The sequence below is a fragment of the Hemiscyllium ocellatum genome, chromosome 5, assembly GCF_020745735.1.
Source record: "Hemiscyllium ocellatum isolate sHemOce1 chromosome 5, sHemOce1.pat.X.cur, whole genome shotgun sequence".
Lineage (NCBI taxonomy): Eukaryota > Metazoa > Chordata > Chondrichthyes > Orectolobiformes > Hemiscylliidae > Hemiscyllium > Hemiscyllium ocellatum.
This window is the reverse complement of record NC_083405.1, coordinates 39,535,242-39,553,088: the sequence shown is the minus strand read 5'-3', so window position 1 is coordinate 39,553,088 and position 17,847 is coordinate 39,535,242. Positions and strand designations below refer to the sequence as shown.

The 17,847-nt window shown below is 40.5% G+C and overlaps 1 protein-coding gene across 1 annotated transcript in view; it reads right to left on the bottom strand.

The window, feature by feature from the left end:
* LOC132815931 (serine/threonine-protein kinase 31-like) overlaps window positions 1–17,847 on the bottom strand; it is a 79,798-nt gene that overhangs the window by 37,947 nt on the left and 24,004 nt on the right. Inside the window, 4 exon segments of the mRNA XM_060825302.1 lie at window positions 1,991–2,113; window positions 5,927–6,086; window positions 11,561–11,721; window positions 17,172–17,349. Coding sequence (XP_060681285.1) covers window positions 1,991–2,113; window positions 5,927–6,086; window positions 11,561–11,721; window positions 17,172–17,349 — 622 coding nt within the window.

Genomic DNA, 17,847 nt, shown 5'->3' with positions numbered 1-17,847 from the left:
GCAGATTCCCCCCAGACGTGATCGACGATGCCCTCCACCGCATCTCCTCCACTTCCCGCTCCTCCGCCCTTGAGCCCCGCTCCTCCAACTGCCACCAAGACAGAACCCCACTGGTTCCACCTACCACCCCACCAACCTGCGCATACAACGTATCATCCGCCGCCATTTCCGCCACCTCCAAACGGACCCCACCACCAAGGATATATTTCCCTCCCCTCCCCTATCAGCGTTCCGCAAGGACCACTCCCTTCGTGACTCCCTTGTCAGATCCACACCCCCCACCAACCCAACCTCCACCCCCAGCACCTTCCCCTGCAACCGCAGGAAATGTAAAACTTGCACCCACACCTCCACACTCACTTCCCTCCAAGGCCCCAAGGGATCCTTCCATATCCGCCACAAGTTCACCTGTACCTCCACACACATCATCTATTGCATCCGCTGCACCCGATGTGGCCTCCTCTATATTGGTGAGACAGGCCGCCTACTTGCGGGACGCTTCAGAAAACACCTCTGGGCCGCCCGAACCAACCAACCCAATCACCCCGTGGCTCAACACTTTAACTCCCCCTCCCACTCCACCGAGGACATGCAGGTCCTTGGACTCCTCCACCGGCAGAACACAACTACACGACGGCTGGAGGAGGAGCGCCTCATCTTCCGCCTGGGAACCCCTCCAACCACAAGGTATGAATTCAGATTTCTCCAGCTTCCTCATTTCCCCTCCCCCCACCTTGTCTCAGTCGGTTCCCTCAACTCAGCACCGCCCTCCTAACCTGCAATCCTCTTCCTGACCTCTCCGCCCCCACCCCACTCCGGCCTATCACCCTCACCTTGACCTCCTTCCACCTATCCCACCTCCATCGCCCCTCCCCCTAGTCCCTCCTCCCTACCTTTTATCTCAGCCTGCTTGGCTCTCTCTCTCTTATTCCTGATGAAGGGCTTATGCTCGAAACGTCGAATTCTCTATTCCTGAGATGCTGCCTAACCTGCTGTGCTTTGACCAGCAACACATTTGCAGCTGTGATCTCCAGCATCTGCAGACCTCATTTTTTGCTCTCTTTACTTCATAATTTGAGAATTTCTGTTCTTTTGAGCAGCAATTGATGGCTATTATCATGAAATTAATTTGTGACTGTCAGTGTCTGCTTTGTGCAGATTTCACTCTACATGAGAAATAATGCATAAAAATTGGCATGCACATTTTTGCATTATCAATAATTATCTTTACAATTTCATCAACCCTTCAAAACAAAGCATACAAATCTATAGGTAGCTGGAATTAAGTAGCTCTGTTATTGCATCATCTGCCAAACTACCTCCCCCCCCTCTTCCTCCTCAACCCCCAAGCATTGGCAATATAGATCCTGCTTCTCTCACAGAATCTTATTACGAACAGATTTTATCTGGAAGTTAGCAGTCTTTTCCCACAGAGACAAGCCAAGATCTTTGAAGAATGAAAGGACAGCTACTACAATGGTACTGCAAACTGGTGCTGAATAAAAAAAAATGAAATTGGAGTTCATCCCCTAGTCCCTGTATATTAAACTTTCACTAGTGGGGCCAGCAAATTCCCATTACGAAGATGGAGAAATTTGATCAGCTCTTCTCGAGGCAATCTAAACTAGTACCAGTTTAGCAGTAATAATGGGGCAATTTGGGGGTTATCTTATTCCATTTATTTGCTGGGTAAACAATATGGGAAGAGGAGACTGAGTAAGTAAGAGTACAATAGGTCACTTAGTACAAAATGCAAGCACTGCAGCTATTTTATATTATTTAAATCGAAGTGTCCTTGCAGCACATATCTACTGTGTATGTTTTCTCATCAAATGTTAATAAACCAAATACCGAGGAATGGCTTTTGCAATAACTACCACTTTCAGTAACTGTTAAATTAGCTTCTCAGCAACTACTGAAGTGGTAAATTGGTACTCATTATTAATACTACAGAATCGTATGCATCCAATCAGCTGAGAAACATTCTAACCTTTAGAACATTCACACGATCCTCGATGGGCAACTTTTCTACTTCAGAGATGAACTCGTCTGCTGCAGCATAAAGAGAGCTGCGTACTTCATTACGCTTGTCAATTAGGATGTGCACATCATCCTGAGAATTATAATCAAAATATGTTCTAAATAATACACACAGATTACTTACAACAATATTAACTATCCCATTATTAGGAGATTTAGTAATAGACCAAATGCAGTTAAAACTATTTGGGGAAAAAATACAGATAAAGAAGTAAGACAACAAAACATCTCTAAACATTTGTAGCAAATGTTATATATAATACAGTTTTCATATTCACGAACTCTCTCTGGAATTCTATTCCTGAAACAGCAATGGAGGCTTGGTCAATGAAAAATCTAAACTTGGCCTTGAATAAGTTCATTGACAAGAGATCAAAAGATTCCAGGAGGCAGACAGGAATGTGGAGTTGAAACGACATCCAGATCAGTCTCAATCTTCACAAGTCTTACATTTCTTAAATTTCTACCTTAAGAATCTGTTTGCTTCTTGCATCCCAACAAAAAGAAAATGCTATTTACAAAAATAAAACACCAATTAAAGTGGCTGCTAAGGAATTTAAATGCTTGCTTGTGAAAATCATGAAGTCTTGTAATGGGAGTTAGGATGATGGGTGAAATTGAAGAGAAAGCAATGTTTAATACCACTAGATTGAAGTGGAGGTTGATCAAACAAAAGAATTATTTGGATACACCAACACAGCTTGCATTTACAGTTTCCAAACAAAACCTTTTGCAAAGAATGGAGAATATGTTGTGAGTGGAGAAATGCAAATACATTGCAGAAAGCCCATTTATTAACCTATGACAGGCAACTTGTATGCTCAAATCAAATGAATTTATGGATACAAATCAGCTATTAATAATCTAGGGGATGAGATTACATGGTAGGTATGATATACCTATAAATCGCTTTAAAAAGGTAAATGCTGGAAAATTAAAATGCTCAGTAATTACAATAGACACTGTATGCTGATGATTCATCAATAGATCTATCATCAGTCAGTTCTGAATTTTATTCAAAAGAGTCCACAAGCTGGAATGTAATTGATGAGGTGTCCCTACTCCAAAAAGGAATTGCTAAAATTTCATTCTCATACAGAAGGGAAATAAGCCTCACTGACCAGTGAAATCGAAGGTTAAATTGGCCGAAGGGTTAGTGTTGCATGTACAGCATGCCCTTTGAAACATGAAAGGCCAGTTAGGTTCTGTCCTGGATACAGGGTATTTCTTAAAGCTGATCTACTCAAAACTACTAAAACCACAAAATAACTTTACATATTGGAAAGTAGATGGTGTTAAACAAATAGTAGATGCGATAAAACAGCAGCAGAACCACTGGGATCCCACAGCATTTAAAAGGTGTATAGGCCAGATACATCTCTGCCAAGTACTTATTTCCATACATGTGACAGTTACCAAAATTGCAACAAAACTGCTTCTACAAATTCCATTTCAGGAAGAGAGTCAGCTAAAGATTTGCAGCAACTGTCATACAGGGTTGTTCCCAGACCTGAAAATAATAAACATACTGTTGCTTCCTTGTTCAATAGAACCAGCTATTCGCATATTAGAACAAGAATCTGCAATATAAACTGGTTTGGAACATCACACAGAATTGGTCAGCAAGATTATTTCAGCAAGAAATGCACAGTGGTGCATACATACAATGCAGTGTTTCAATTTGCACATTTTCTTGTCAAGATAAAAAGTCAGAAAATGCCAAACCTCAGTTTTAACATAAATTTCAAGTATTTCAGAGAAATCAATTTCACTGAAAGTAGCTGTTCTCAGAGTTAGAGCCACGTTGATAAATGAGGTCTGTACAATTAACTGAAGCAAATGGACTTGGTTCAGAATGTGTAAAACATCACAGGATAGAGGACTATGACTTAGTGCAACATCAATTGCACAGACTTGTCATTTTGGGTTAAAGACTGATATAGATGCCCCGAGGTACATGAACCAGGAGCCGAGCACGAGGGATGAGAGACAGAGGCAAAGGAAATTAAAGGGAGAATGTCTGTAGGTTTGGATGCAATACTTGAGTTGTGTTACTTGCACATAGCTTACAGGTATTTTGGTGTTGGATAATAAAGCTCCTAAAGATGATAACAGTTGCCTCTCTCTCCCCATCTAGTTCGTGCACAAAACAGTCAATTCAGTATCCCCTTTGATTTGGAAAACATGTACTGTGTACAAGTGAAAACAGGGCCTCATTTATCAAAACCAAGTAAGAATGGTTCACAGAAAGCCAAAAAGTCTAATCTTCCATCCTGAATTTTTAAAAAAATGAACCGCACTGATCCAAACTGTGGGGCCACCATGATCATCAGATTTTATATTCAGAATTTGCATCACAAATTGCAACAGGATGGCAAATGAGCAATCCAATCACAATCAAAAAATACAATTTTTAGTTAATTTGATGAACAAGTGTAGTAATTAAGTGGAGCTATGCTTCTGAGTCATAGATAAAATTCGTGCATGGTCTTCATTGCATCTGTTTGAGACTTAAGGATTCTGCATTGAAGACCATGCACTTGTTAAAGTAGATGTGCAAGTTGAACAAATGGAGGTGACATAGTAAGCAAATGAAGTTTTCAGGTTCCTTTGCACCTGGTGCACATGCACATGAATTTCTGGGTTATGATAATCACAGGAGAGCCAGTCAGCATGCTGCATTGACACTTTTTGCTCTTGCTCTTACTCTATTTGATGGGCCAAGAGGGAGCAATTCCCTGGGAACATGGAGTCTGGGGCTAAAGTCTGCTGGCTAATCAGTGGCTGGCAGGTCTATTGATCAGCACGAGCCACTGGTCAGAGATTAGGGATGGGGCTGAGGGGAGAAAGCAGAGGGCAAAATGTGTATCACCTACCCAGCTCCCCCTGATCAAATCAGAGCAGGGAAGTTTGAGAACAGCCTTTTTACCAGAGGTCATTGAGGGTCTTGAGGATTTCTTCCCACCTCTACTATTTCAACAGCAGAAAAACAATAAGTTCTCTGAACCTCAGAACTTATTCAATATCCCTCTAAAACGTATCCAACTAACCTGCTTGCCTAATGCTTCCACTGCAATGGTTGGCTCAGGGGTCTGTTCCAGTCCAGACAGTAGCTGCTACTCCTCGTAACTGCTGGGAATGAAAAGCTGCCGGCCCTGTGACCAGCTGACAGCTCTTGAATATGGGACCCTTGCTTATAACATGCACAGAAACCCTGACAACAGGCAGTTAACTGTCTGATCAGAGGTCACTCTCCAGGAAATGGCTGCAGAGGGATTACTGCCGCTTACCAGACACTGGATGGCGCCAGCATCATGATCGTTAAATTCAGTCCACCATTTATTTCCTCAAAGACTACCAAGATGATCATTCCTCTGCTTCAAGAACATCCATAAAACTATCCAAAGTTCAGAGAGACACCGGATTGCTGGTTACAAAACACAGACAGACAATCTTGCATGAACAGTAATGTGACCAATGTTTTTCTTTATTCACTCACAAGATGTGGGTACCTCTGAGTAGACCTGCATTTGTTGCCCAGCCCTAACTGACTCTTAACTGCCCTCAGGGCAGTCACATTGTTGTGGGTCTGGAAAGCAGACTGCTTTCTCCACCTAAAATTACATCACAAAGAATGAATGCACATTAATCAGGTCCAAGGGTCAAATGACTGCCATTTTGCTGCTTGGGTCATTCACACTAAAGAACAGCTTTATTTTATATGCAACTTTATTATGTCTTTATAACCAACTAACTCAGAATATATGTTATAATGCAAAAAAACCAACTGCTGCACGTTATTAAATCATGCACACTTGCTCCAAACATATATATGCAAATAACATAGTTACCATAATAAAACATCCCAGAAATCAGGCCAACTTACCATCGAGTTACATACTTGAAGTGTTTCTTGAGCACAGTTATATTCATTCCAAGTATCTTCTAATGTTTTCATTGAGTGCAACATGCATAGACATGGCTCAGTAATTACTTTCACTGCTTCAGATAGATCATCTCCAAAATGATTCTCATTGAACTCACATCTAAAAGGTGTCCACAAAAACAGTGCTAAAAAGTTACATTTTTGGAACCAACTTGAATATTGTGTTAGATTTCCTTTAAATAGGATGAAGAAATTTGCATTTAACATTTTACACTGATGAAAATTCAATTAAAAACCTAATGCATGAATTAAGTCCAACAGGTAGTTCCTGAAAACTTGTAATCTTAAAATTTTTCAGCTCTGAAAGCTGCACACATTTAACTTTTCCAATTTGTCTACTGCCATTTAATAGGAGAAAGTGAGGACTGCAGATGCTGGAGACCAGAGTTGAAAAATATGGTGCTGGAAAAACACAGCAGGACAGGCAGCATCCGAGGAGCAGGAGAATCGATGTTTCGGGCATTAGTTCTTCTTCAGGAATGCGCATTTCTGAAAAAGGCCTTATGCCCGAAGTCATTCTCCTGTTCCTCGGATGCTGCCTGGCCTGCTGTGTTTTTCCAGCACCATATTCTTCAAGTACTGCCATTTAATACCTTGTACTCAAAAATATTTACCTGTTAAATTTAACAGTGGTGACCAAAGATCAAATATTAGACCTTTAATTCAGCTCAACTAGATTGTGAGGTTTTCCAGTAACTTCAGATGAAGTTTATATAAATATACAGAGCCATTAGGTGACTAAGTTATCCTAAGGTACTTCATTGGAACACAATCAAACAGAATTTGAGCTTGACAAGAAGAAATTAAAACAGGTGACTGAAAGCTTGAAGCATTGGAGGCTGAGAAGTGACCTTACAGAGGTAACAAAATCATGAGGGGCATGGATAGGATGAATAGTTAAAAGTCTTTATCCCAGGGTAGGGAATTCTAAAACTAGATGACATAGGTTTAAATTGGGGGGGGGGGGGGGGTTTAAAAGGGACTTACGGGTCAACTTTTTCAGATGGTGCTTGTATGGAATGAACTGCCAGAGGATATGGAGGAGGCTGCTACAATTACAACATTTAAAAAGACAGCTGGATGAGTATAAGAAGGGTTTGGAGGGATAAATGTCAAATGCAGCAAATGGGACTAGATTAATTTAGGCCTTCTGGTCAGCATGGACAAGTTGGACTGAAGGGTCTGTTTCTGTGTTGTACAACTCTATGAACGAGATAAATCTTAAGGGTTGCCTGAAAGGAGGAAAGGTAGAGGGATTAGAGGAGTGAATTCCAGATTTTAGGGCCAAGGCAGTTTAAGGAACAGTCAACAACGGTGTACATAATTAAAGTTAGAAAAAGATGCATAAGGCCAGAATTAGAGCTCAGAGGGTTAGAGAGCTGGAGAGATTACAGAAACAAGGACAGGTGAAATCATGAAGGATTTCAAAATCAGGACAAGAATTCTAAATATTTTCAAGAAACAGAAAGGACATGCTTTCTATTTTCACAAATTTTGAAAATACATAATGTAATCCAGACATTATATTTAACTTGAATTAAATATGCATCTGCCGACTAAGAAACACAATGGGATATAAAATGCTAGAGCATGCGCAGTAGTTGTAAAATCTCTGAATTAAACTTCAATAGTGTTGAAAACCTAACACACACAAAAACATATTTAAGTAAAGAGGAGAAAGAAAATTTTAAAACAATTTAAACAAATTTAAAATTTGGCCCATTATCACATATACATATGTGCATACTTAGTCTTTAAGTAAAAGGAGATGAGCACAAGCTGTCAGCATTTATCACAGTACCATTGGTGTCAGCAGAAACTTAGTATGCATAAGTAAAGGAGATAACGAAAGAGCGAATCAATAAAAACTAAGTTGCATTACAGCAGCTAGGGCAAGGGAGGCCGTGCCCTAGCTGCCTCGAATGTTATCCATCTTGGTCTCAGACATGAGAGAGAAGAGCTGGAATGGTATCAGAGGTTTAGTCAAAGCGTAAGTTCAAGCTTGCAAGTAAGTATTTTGGAATCTACAATGGTGCTAATGTTTAGTCCTATACAAGTTGGACTCAATAAATGATTAGAATTATAAAATGGCTAAGGCCTGAGAGATGGCCATTTGGTCCAGAGTCTATGGTGGCTCTAGTTCAGGTGGTTATTCTCCTGCCCTTTCACCGTATCTCTGCATTGTGATCACCATCCAGCACTTAAGCCATTTCCCTGTGGACAGCTACAGCTGACTCAGTTTCTATCATCCTCTCAGGAAGTCCATTCCCATTATTTACAACTCATAGCTCTTTGAACGCAGGAGACACCCAAGCAAATTTTATCGCAGGCATATAACCAGTGATGTTAGTCAGAATTATATTTATCTTTAAAATACTACATCTAAAGTACTAAACTGATAGCTTACCTTTTGAAAGAATAGGCATTGTATTATGTTTACAAGGAGTTTAATATACTTAGCTCTTTATATCCCAGTGTGTTTCTTATGGAAATTACTGTTACTTAACACATAACTAGATAAGAAATCTAGATGTTAAACAGGAAGTACCAACTTGAATATTCCCAGTGATCTTCATTTTGTTTTCCCACTTAGATATCAGCTTTACTTCAGTGATACAGTCTAGTCTCTGAAATCTAACGTTGTGGGGTTCAAGTCCCATTCCAAAGAATTCAGTCCCTAATCAAGGCTGATACTACATTTCGATACGGGAATGTTGGAAGTGGTGTCTCAGATAAAACATTAAAACGAAGCTTCATGTGCCGTTCAGAGAGATTGTAAACAGACCCTCTGGTCCTATTCAAAGACGACCAAGAGAGATGTCCTCATCAATTATTGCTCAACCACATCACAACGGTACAATATCTGGCTATTTATTTAATTGCTATTTACAGGACCTTGTTATTCACAATTTGCCGGTCTCATGATGGTGGCATAGTGGCATCATCATTGGACTAGTAATTCAGAGGCCCGGGCTAATGCTGTGGATACATGGGTTCAAATCCCACCCCCATCGCTGGTGGAATTTAAAATTAGTCTCAGTAATGGTGACCATGAAACAATCAATCAATCATCCTTTGTTATAAATATCTAGTTGGTTCACCAAAAGGCCAGAGTTTTCTGCCGGTTGGATAATCGTTACTCCAGCGGATATGGAAGCATGCATGGGGTCTTGGTGGAATCCCCACATTCTCCGGAGTTTGAATGTTCTGCTCCACAATTTCTCTAAACCTGGAACCCTCTGAAAGTCTCCATTAAATCAGAACTTGCACATGATTCCGACCAAGTAAAGTAGTCAGACTGGAAGAATGAGATACTACTGAATACTTGGTCTACCTTTAGAGTAACTGTTAAACAGACCCTGTACTTATCTGACAAACCCTCAAATACACCTTCCCAGATCCTGAACCAATCCCCCCACCTTTCCACCTGTCTATGTAAGAGAGCACGACAGGGAACAGATAATGGACCATCAGAATATTGCTGTAAAAAAAGTGGAATAGCCCCATTGCTGACCAATACCAGGGTTTCACCCATTCAAACCTATCACTTCCTCTAGAGGAAGCCACTAGCAAATGCAAAAAGCGCAGTACATCGACACATTGGGTAGATCAACCTGTGACAGCCAAGGAACAACTCAGAAACACAGACTGGAACCAACTTTTCAAAGGAGATTCCAAAGGCATTTTGGTAAATAATTGAAGAGAAGTTAGTTCTCTCTGAAATAGATGGCACCCAGTTCCCACAGAAAAAGCTAGAGAAAACTCAAGGAACCAAGAAATTTCATTGACTGCAACATCTGCTACAACTGACTGCAAAAAAACCAGTTAATGAACAACTGCCTCAAGCTAAAATCTTACACTCAAAGAGAACCAAGGGATTTCAACCATAAAATCTTATACCTTCCTTTATATTGAACATTACCCGCCTTTAACTTTTGTCAGTGTGAGAACAAACCAGGATTGAAGTGGTTGCACAAACAGCTTGCCGTCGCTACATTTTTAAATTCCTCAAGGGTTTGCATGGATTGTCACACCTTGGAAAATCTGGATCAAGGCCTTTTCGGGAAGGAAACCTTCTATCCTTACCCTGTCTGACTTCAGACCAACTGCAATGTGTTTTCACCTCAGTTCAAATGTAATGGAATTCCCCTCCCTAATGGCATTGTGGGTCAACCCAGAGCAAATGAACTGCAGGGGTCAAGATGGCAGCTCACCACCACCCTCTCAATGGCAATTAGGGATGGGCAATAAATGCTGGTGGTGCCCACATCCCACAAATGAACAAAGAAGAATTAGAGAGAGGCAATAAATGCCCATATCTTGTGAAAGCATAAATTAAAAATAAATTCCCGACATGACTACAGCATTAACTCTTCAAACATGCTTTGTGTCCTGAAATGCTCTACAAGTAAGTGCTATTGAGTCAAAGTGAAAAACAATTTGATCATGTATTGATCAATAGCTCAGTGTGGTACAATGAGGGGAGGTTAACAGTGAAGACTTAAGGGAATTAGCATCTTCACATTAACTGAACTATTTAGACAGGGGACATTTATAACTCAAATAGACATAATTCAACACAAATTAATATGACATGATGCACTTTGATTAAAAACAGCTGCAAGCACATTCGGAATGAAAGGTAACTCAGTGGCATGGAAGGACAGTGGAATTAAAGAACAGAGGTTCATAGCATGCTAAAGAAAGCAACTCAGATTGAGGGGGTCTTTAAAGATGATCAACAGACTTTTAGGTTTCATCATCAGGTGGTAATGAGTACTGTACCAAGCTTTGGGTTGCACACAGTATGACATAAAAAAGAGAAGTTACAGCACAGATTGTAATTATAGATCCTCATACTAGAAGAAGACTGATTTCAAAACTGAGTTTATTTAAAGGCATTAAAACAGACCATATTATGAGGGGTGGATAGACAGACAGATAGACAGATAAACAAAAAGATAAAAAGGAATCTTGAAGCACGGTGGTAACATGATGAACTGCTTAATCACGTAAAAAGGTTACCACCACCATTAGCTGGTTGGAACAACTGGCCTGTTTCAGTGCTGCAACTTCAATGTCTTTCTGGTATTTAATTATTATTTGTAAAATAATTTGTTCTATCATCTCTGTGGAAGGTAGGGGAAAGGAGAGTACAGAACTTCTGTTTGGTCCTCCACGGCCCAGGGCATCTTAACATTCTCTATCTGAACATAACTAACGTTGACACTGCTTCAACAAATTTCCTGCTCTGGTCAGAAAATTTCAACAATATAGAAAAAACAGCTCCTGATTTACATTCCTTCTTCCCTATAAAGTCCATTGTATGTCACGTTTGTGTTCACAACACAGCTTTTTAGCTGGGGCTTGTGGTTAATCTTACATGACAAAAATTAACTTAATTCTTTATCTCCAATTTCAAACTGGATACTCCATAAATTCTAATTGTGTTCAGCAAATTTTGCGAGCCAATGTCCACATTAAAATTTTAATTAACTGTTCAGTCATGGATGTTTGACATTGTCAATTCAATGTTGAATAAGATGGTCTCAATGCAGTCATGATTAAAATTACATCAAAACTTTACATGACAGAGCCAAAAACACTTACCTAACCTGTCGGAGTTTTTCAACCTTGTTTGTCAAGCTTTTGATTTTTGTTTCAACAGCATGCTTTAGTTCATCTGCTAATTTTAATTCCGTTTCCTGATGCTGTTTTAATTTTTCTTCAATTTTCTAAAAGAAACAGAGAATAGCTTCACAATGTTCAGATGTCCTATCAGCAATAGTGCACTTGATACTTTTTAATATGAAACATACGTTCATTTTATAACTTTCAGCATTACCATGCCATGCACCAACTGCAGCTAACAGCCTGGCAATGGCTATGACTGTTACCATTTGATATGTAACAGAGGTCTCCCTCAGCTCCCAAAGAAAATACTAAATGACAATTTGCAACAGCAATACAGTGGGATTGAGTAAGTGGGTGCCATACTTAAAATTATTTCTTTAAATCAGGACATAAGTGCACAAAAGGAAACCATTTCTGAAAACAGAAATGTTCTAGAATGCAAGTATCTTGTCCATTCATAAAAATTCTCAAACGTATGCATAAGAAACATAGCCTGACCAATTTGTTTTCTGCATCTTTTCTGGCAGCAGTAATTAGGGCTTGATTTGCGAGGCACAGGTGCCTACAGCCGACTGGCTTGACTTCACTAATAGCCAAGATAAGCAACAATATCACTAAAAATGCCCTGTATGACCATTTGGGTAGAAGCAGGTCTATCAAGGATGTTCAAAACTTCCAGAAATCTATGGACAGAAATTATTATGTTCCTATGCCACACACTTTGAACCCTTTAACTATGTCCAACTCCTTTGTGTTTAGTCTCAACCATTTTCTGTCGCAGAGAATTCCAGAGGCTTATGGCTCTCTGGGTGAAGAGATTTCTCCTCATCTCAATTCTAAACGGCCTGTCCCATATCCATTGACTGTGACCCCTGGTCATTGTGAATATTCTTATGTTTTCCTGTCTAATCTTTTTAGATTTGTGGGTCTCTGAGCTCCCCCCTCATTCTCCTAAACTCCAGGGAATATAGCAATAATCAATCCAATGTCTCTTCGTACATCTGTCCTGCCATCCCCGAAATCAGACTGGCAAACATTTGCTGCAATCTTGTCTCAGATAGGGAGACCAAAACTCCACAAAATACTCTATATATGTGGTCTCACAAAAGCCCTGCACAATTCCAACAACATCCCTGTTCCTGTACTTGAATCCTCTCACTATGAAGGCCAACATACGGTTTGTTTTCTTCACCATCTGCTGCACCTGAATGCCTACTTTCAGTCACTGGTGTACAAGGACATCCAGGTCTCACATTGCACCACTCCGACCCCAATCTTCCACCATTCAGATAATAACCTGCCTTCCCATTTTTGCTTCAAACTGCATAATGTCATATTTATTCACATCACAATTAATCTGCCATACATTTGCCCACTCACCTCAATTTGACTAAATCACACAAACATCCCTGCATCCTCCTCATAGTTCACTCTCCCATCCAACTTTGTATCATCTACAAAACTGAAGATATTACATTTTGTTCCTTCATTTAATTTCTTAATGTGCGAAGAGCTAGAGCCCAAGCACTGACCTCTAGTCAGTGATACCCCACTAGTCAACGGCTGCCATTCCAAGGACCCATTCATTCATACTCGGTTTCGTGTCTGCTAACCAGTTCTCTACCTATGTCAGTACATTACTCTCAATTCCATGCACTTGAGTGTTGCACACCTATCTCTTATGTGGGAGTTACCGGTTAGAGAGCAAGCAAAAGTTCTGTTTTATTTCCCGGGAGATCTGCCGCATCATCTTCCACATGGGCCAGAAGCAGGTCTTCTCCCACTCTCCAAGAATTACTGGCCGGAGACTAGTAGCTGTACTGAATAATAACAGCAGGTTTACAGGCGAGTTGGCAGCTGCTGCCAGTATGACACACACCCACTGCCCAATCATATTGCATGATGGCATGTGACTGGGGGCCCACCAGCAAATGCAGTGGATCAGCTTTCAGAGGGGCCTTAGCGCATATCAAGGGACTTGGCACAGAGTGCCTTTACAATGAACCTACCAACTATCCCTAAATTATCTGAAGGCCCATGAAGAACCTTCCAAACCACTGCAAATTGAGACCCTTAAGTAAGCAATAAAACTTTTCATTTCCTTTTATCTGCTGGAGATTTAGGAAGTACAGTGTTTGTGGAGGTACAGTGAAAATGAAGTGTCGCAGCACTTTGCCAAGGAGCTTGAAGGTCTACAAGAACAGAGTTTGCTATGCTTAGGAGGGCAATGGATGTTGCATGGACTGCATCATGGGGAGGTATTTAGAAACTGATGTCAGAGGGTGAAATCTGTGCACACAGAGAGAGGAGGAAGAGGGGTTTTAACAGAAACCTTGACACATCAAGGATCTTCAGGCAGCACTGCTACATCTATTGAAGCTAGAAGTGTCTGCAGCAGTTATGCTTCAACAAGGACGGGGTCACTTACATGTACTACCATATTCAAACTTTACACTCTGAACAGACTGAAGGTGGCATTGCCAATGGCAAAAAGATCACCTTGGCCCTCAATCTCAACATCTCTAGACCATCAGGCAGGAAGTGGCAGCATTACCAACAGTTCAGTTCATCATGCATCACCTCATTGGGAGGGAACTTAGACCCTGGACACAAGGAGATAGGATTTCATTGCTTTCTTTCAGAGAGAAGCAGGTGAAATGGTTTGTGGCTTTACCAAGGTAGCAAATCTTCCTGCAATACTGAGAACCAGCAATGCTGTGCACATGGCTTTCAAGTGCCATATCATAAGAGGGAAAGATTGCAGCAAATGGTAATAACCTCAAACTGGTTGGTATACAATCCTATAATTTGGTACCTATCATCCTGGCAGCAACTTTTATCATTTGTTACTGCCATTTTTGAATCACCCAGAAAGTGGCTACTTTGAGATGAAGGTCACAAACATCACAGAGACCATGACTCCTCTGCCACTCAAACACAATGGATCTACGTTGGCTCTGTGGCCAGGAAGATCTTGGGAGAAAACCATAGGTGTTCTAAAACCATGGCTCCTCAGTCTCACTCAGGTGGAACCCTACAACACTTGCTTGAGTCTCTTCAAAAGGGTCTGCTGTGCTCAACACAAACTTATTTTCAGAAGTGTGCAGCCCTCACCACCAGTCTTTTAGCTTCAAGTGGAGGAAGTGGTGGCAGCATCAAGATAATATCACTCCAGGAAAATTATCCTGAGCAGTAGTTAACCGGACTCTGGAAATTCTGAAATCATTCCAAGACCAGCCGTGTTCCAAAGCTTCCCGCCCTCCTGCACAGAGCAGCACAATATCCACCTTCGCAGAACCCGGACACTAAAAACACCAAAGGAGAAATATTCCCGAACAACTTTATCCAACAGCACTTCCAGCACCGCTACAAAACTGAACAATTCACCAGTGACCATCGAGGAGGTGTCTAAGTCCTGGCACTCTTTGCAGTGTTACCTCAGTGACTTTGAATAGGAGGACTTTTAATGGTCTACTGGTATTAACCACTGGACTATTCATCCAGAGGCCCTTCTGGGGATCCAGGTTCAAATCCTCCTTTGGCAGATGGTAGAATTTGAATTCAGTAAACATCTGGAATTAAGAGTCTCATGATCATCATGAATCCATTGACAGCTGTCAGGAAAACCGATCTGGTTTACCAGCATCCTTTTGGGAAGGAAACTGCTGTGCTTACCTGGTCTGGCTTACATGTGATTGCAAACCCACTGCAATTTGATTAACTGCCTTCTGGGCAATTAGGGATGGGAATTAAATGCTGGCATGGAAGGGGATGTCCATATCCTGTGAATGAGAAAAAGGTAAATGGACTTGCGGGACATTGAAGCTCAGGGCTGCTCATGGAGCCATCTTCAGAAAATGTGCCAAGCTGGGACCAGACCCCTCATTGTTCCTGGGCAGTGACATAAGAATCGGTGGCAATACAGCCAACATTCCAATGTGTATGACCTTTAACCTTCTCCTGATGCAGCACTAAAGTTCACACCTAAATTTGCGCAAAGGACCTGGTCAGCAGCCTCAATGATCTGGGAGTCAGCACATGTGCCATCTTTTCTCTTTGTGATAGCTACAGAACACTTGTGCCCAATGACTTATCACATGCCAATCCCCCACTTCCTCAATCCCTCTAATGGGCAAGTCGGTGGTTACAAGGATTGAATCAAATGGTGGTGCTCCATCTTCAAGTTGGTGTTCTTGCTCATGTCCCTCATTGCAAGCCTGCATTTGCTGGCCATGTAGCAGCTCTTGAGTTTGAAAACTTCACTTCTGCATTTAAGTTTAAGAAAGGAGAAAAGTGGAAAACAAAAGGTCCATGGTCACACCATCAGTGGTTTGTACTTCATGCCAGATTATTAGATGATGGCAAAGTGGAGTTTGATGTATTCACCAGAGTAAGATATCGTCATCCTTGATGTTCTCAGCTACAACTACTTTATTCAACACAACCCTATTTGCAGCACCATCGCCTCCAAAAATGTGCCTACCACCTTTTGATTATCTGTTGCTCCATCATTAGGTGCCACAGGACTTGACAAAAAGGGAAGATTGTTTGTGTGTTGGAATATATTTGAGTAATGAACACATCATCTTTGAATGGCTGGACATAAGTAACTGCTGAGATGTGAGGTTTCCAGGAGTGCTAAGTGTGTGAGACAGACAGAAACAGAGACAGAGATACAGAGACAGACAGCTGTTGCAAACAAATGTTACTTCTGAACCTTGTTTCCTGGGATTGTTGATGGGTGCGTGACGGTCTTGAGTATGAATGGTGGTGAGTTTACCTGGTAGGAGGTGGCACTAGAATACATATTCACTTGCTTTGACTATGCAAAGCCATTGGTCCAGTGTTGCAAAAAGATCAAAATCCCTGAATTAACCGTCATGATTAATTTTCCTCTCAATCTTTTCTTAAATGTCTGTCATGTGGTCTCCTACAGAAAAATCACATCTCTCCTATGGATCTTCCAGACAAAAAAAAATCAAAGGTCTGATCAACTTGTACATCAAGTATTGGACTGGAACACAATTAATTTCTACAAATGAATATGCTGTTAAGTGCACACTTAATTATCAAAGGCTTAAAATAATAATGTTTGGTATTCAATGCTGCAAACCCTGATGGTAAATCACAACCACATACTTTTACTACTTTTCCAACACAATGTAGAGGCTCTCCGCCTTCCTTTTCAATTCTAACTAAATCCTTATTGAAACACTAATATCTCTTCTCCCTGACACTGCAGTATTAAATACGGCAGGATTTTATTTTCTATTCCAGCAGTAATAGTTTCTTCCTTTTCCTCAAAAATGTATTCAGTCAGCTCAATATATTTCGAAAAATCATACAGTAACAGCCAGTACTAGAGCAAAAATGACAATATTCATTTCTGTATTCCTGCAGCTTCATGAAAGCTGAGTTCCGTATAAATAGGTTTTCCTGCACATTTTTAGTAACAACTTCAAAGCTTAAAAAAAATCTTTAAAGCAAAATTTTAGAGCAAGACTAAGAAAGTCTCAAAGTAAGTAATCACATTTATTGGACAATAGTTTACCTTCAATTCATGTTGTTGCTGCTTAATCTGGCCCTGCAGTAAATTGCAATTTTGGAGATATTTGCTATTTTTGACTCTCAACTTTTCATTTTGATCTTCAAGTAACTTTTGATCATGTTGCATCTTCACCATATTGAGCTTTTTTCCAGGACGACATTGACCTGATATTTTTCTCTCCCTCAAAATAAAACGGATTTGAAGTGGTTACTGAAAATCACTTGACTTCTCTGCACTATCCATTCATTATGCTTTAAAACAACCAACTTTGATGAAACTTGTTTCAACACAGTATAAAAGCAAACATATTTTGCAACAGAGCAAATATTTGATAAGTTTGTCTAGTTTCGTTTGGAGCAGTGAGTGACAACTGAAGAATCAAAATCTGTACTTAAATGTAGAAAGAACCTCAAAACTTGTGAGATCTTGATAGAATGCAGACATCTGTCCAAGTAATGCTGGCCTTGCCCTTGGAAAAGCTGGTTAAAGTGCCATGTCACATATTTGGAGGTAGACAAGAAAAGATAAATCCTCTCTTTTAGATGCTCCCACAGCTAACTATTATACTGTTCTTTAAGCATCAAAAGAGAGCCATTTAATTAATCCTATGAGCAAGTCCATTGATTTCAAAAAGGCTGAATGATCATGATTTCTCTTGCCATTGATACTAACCTAACGA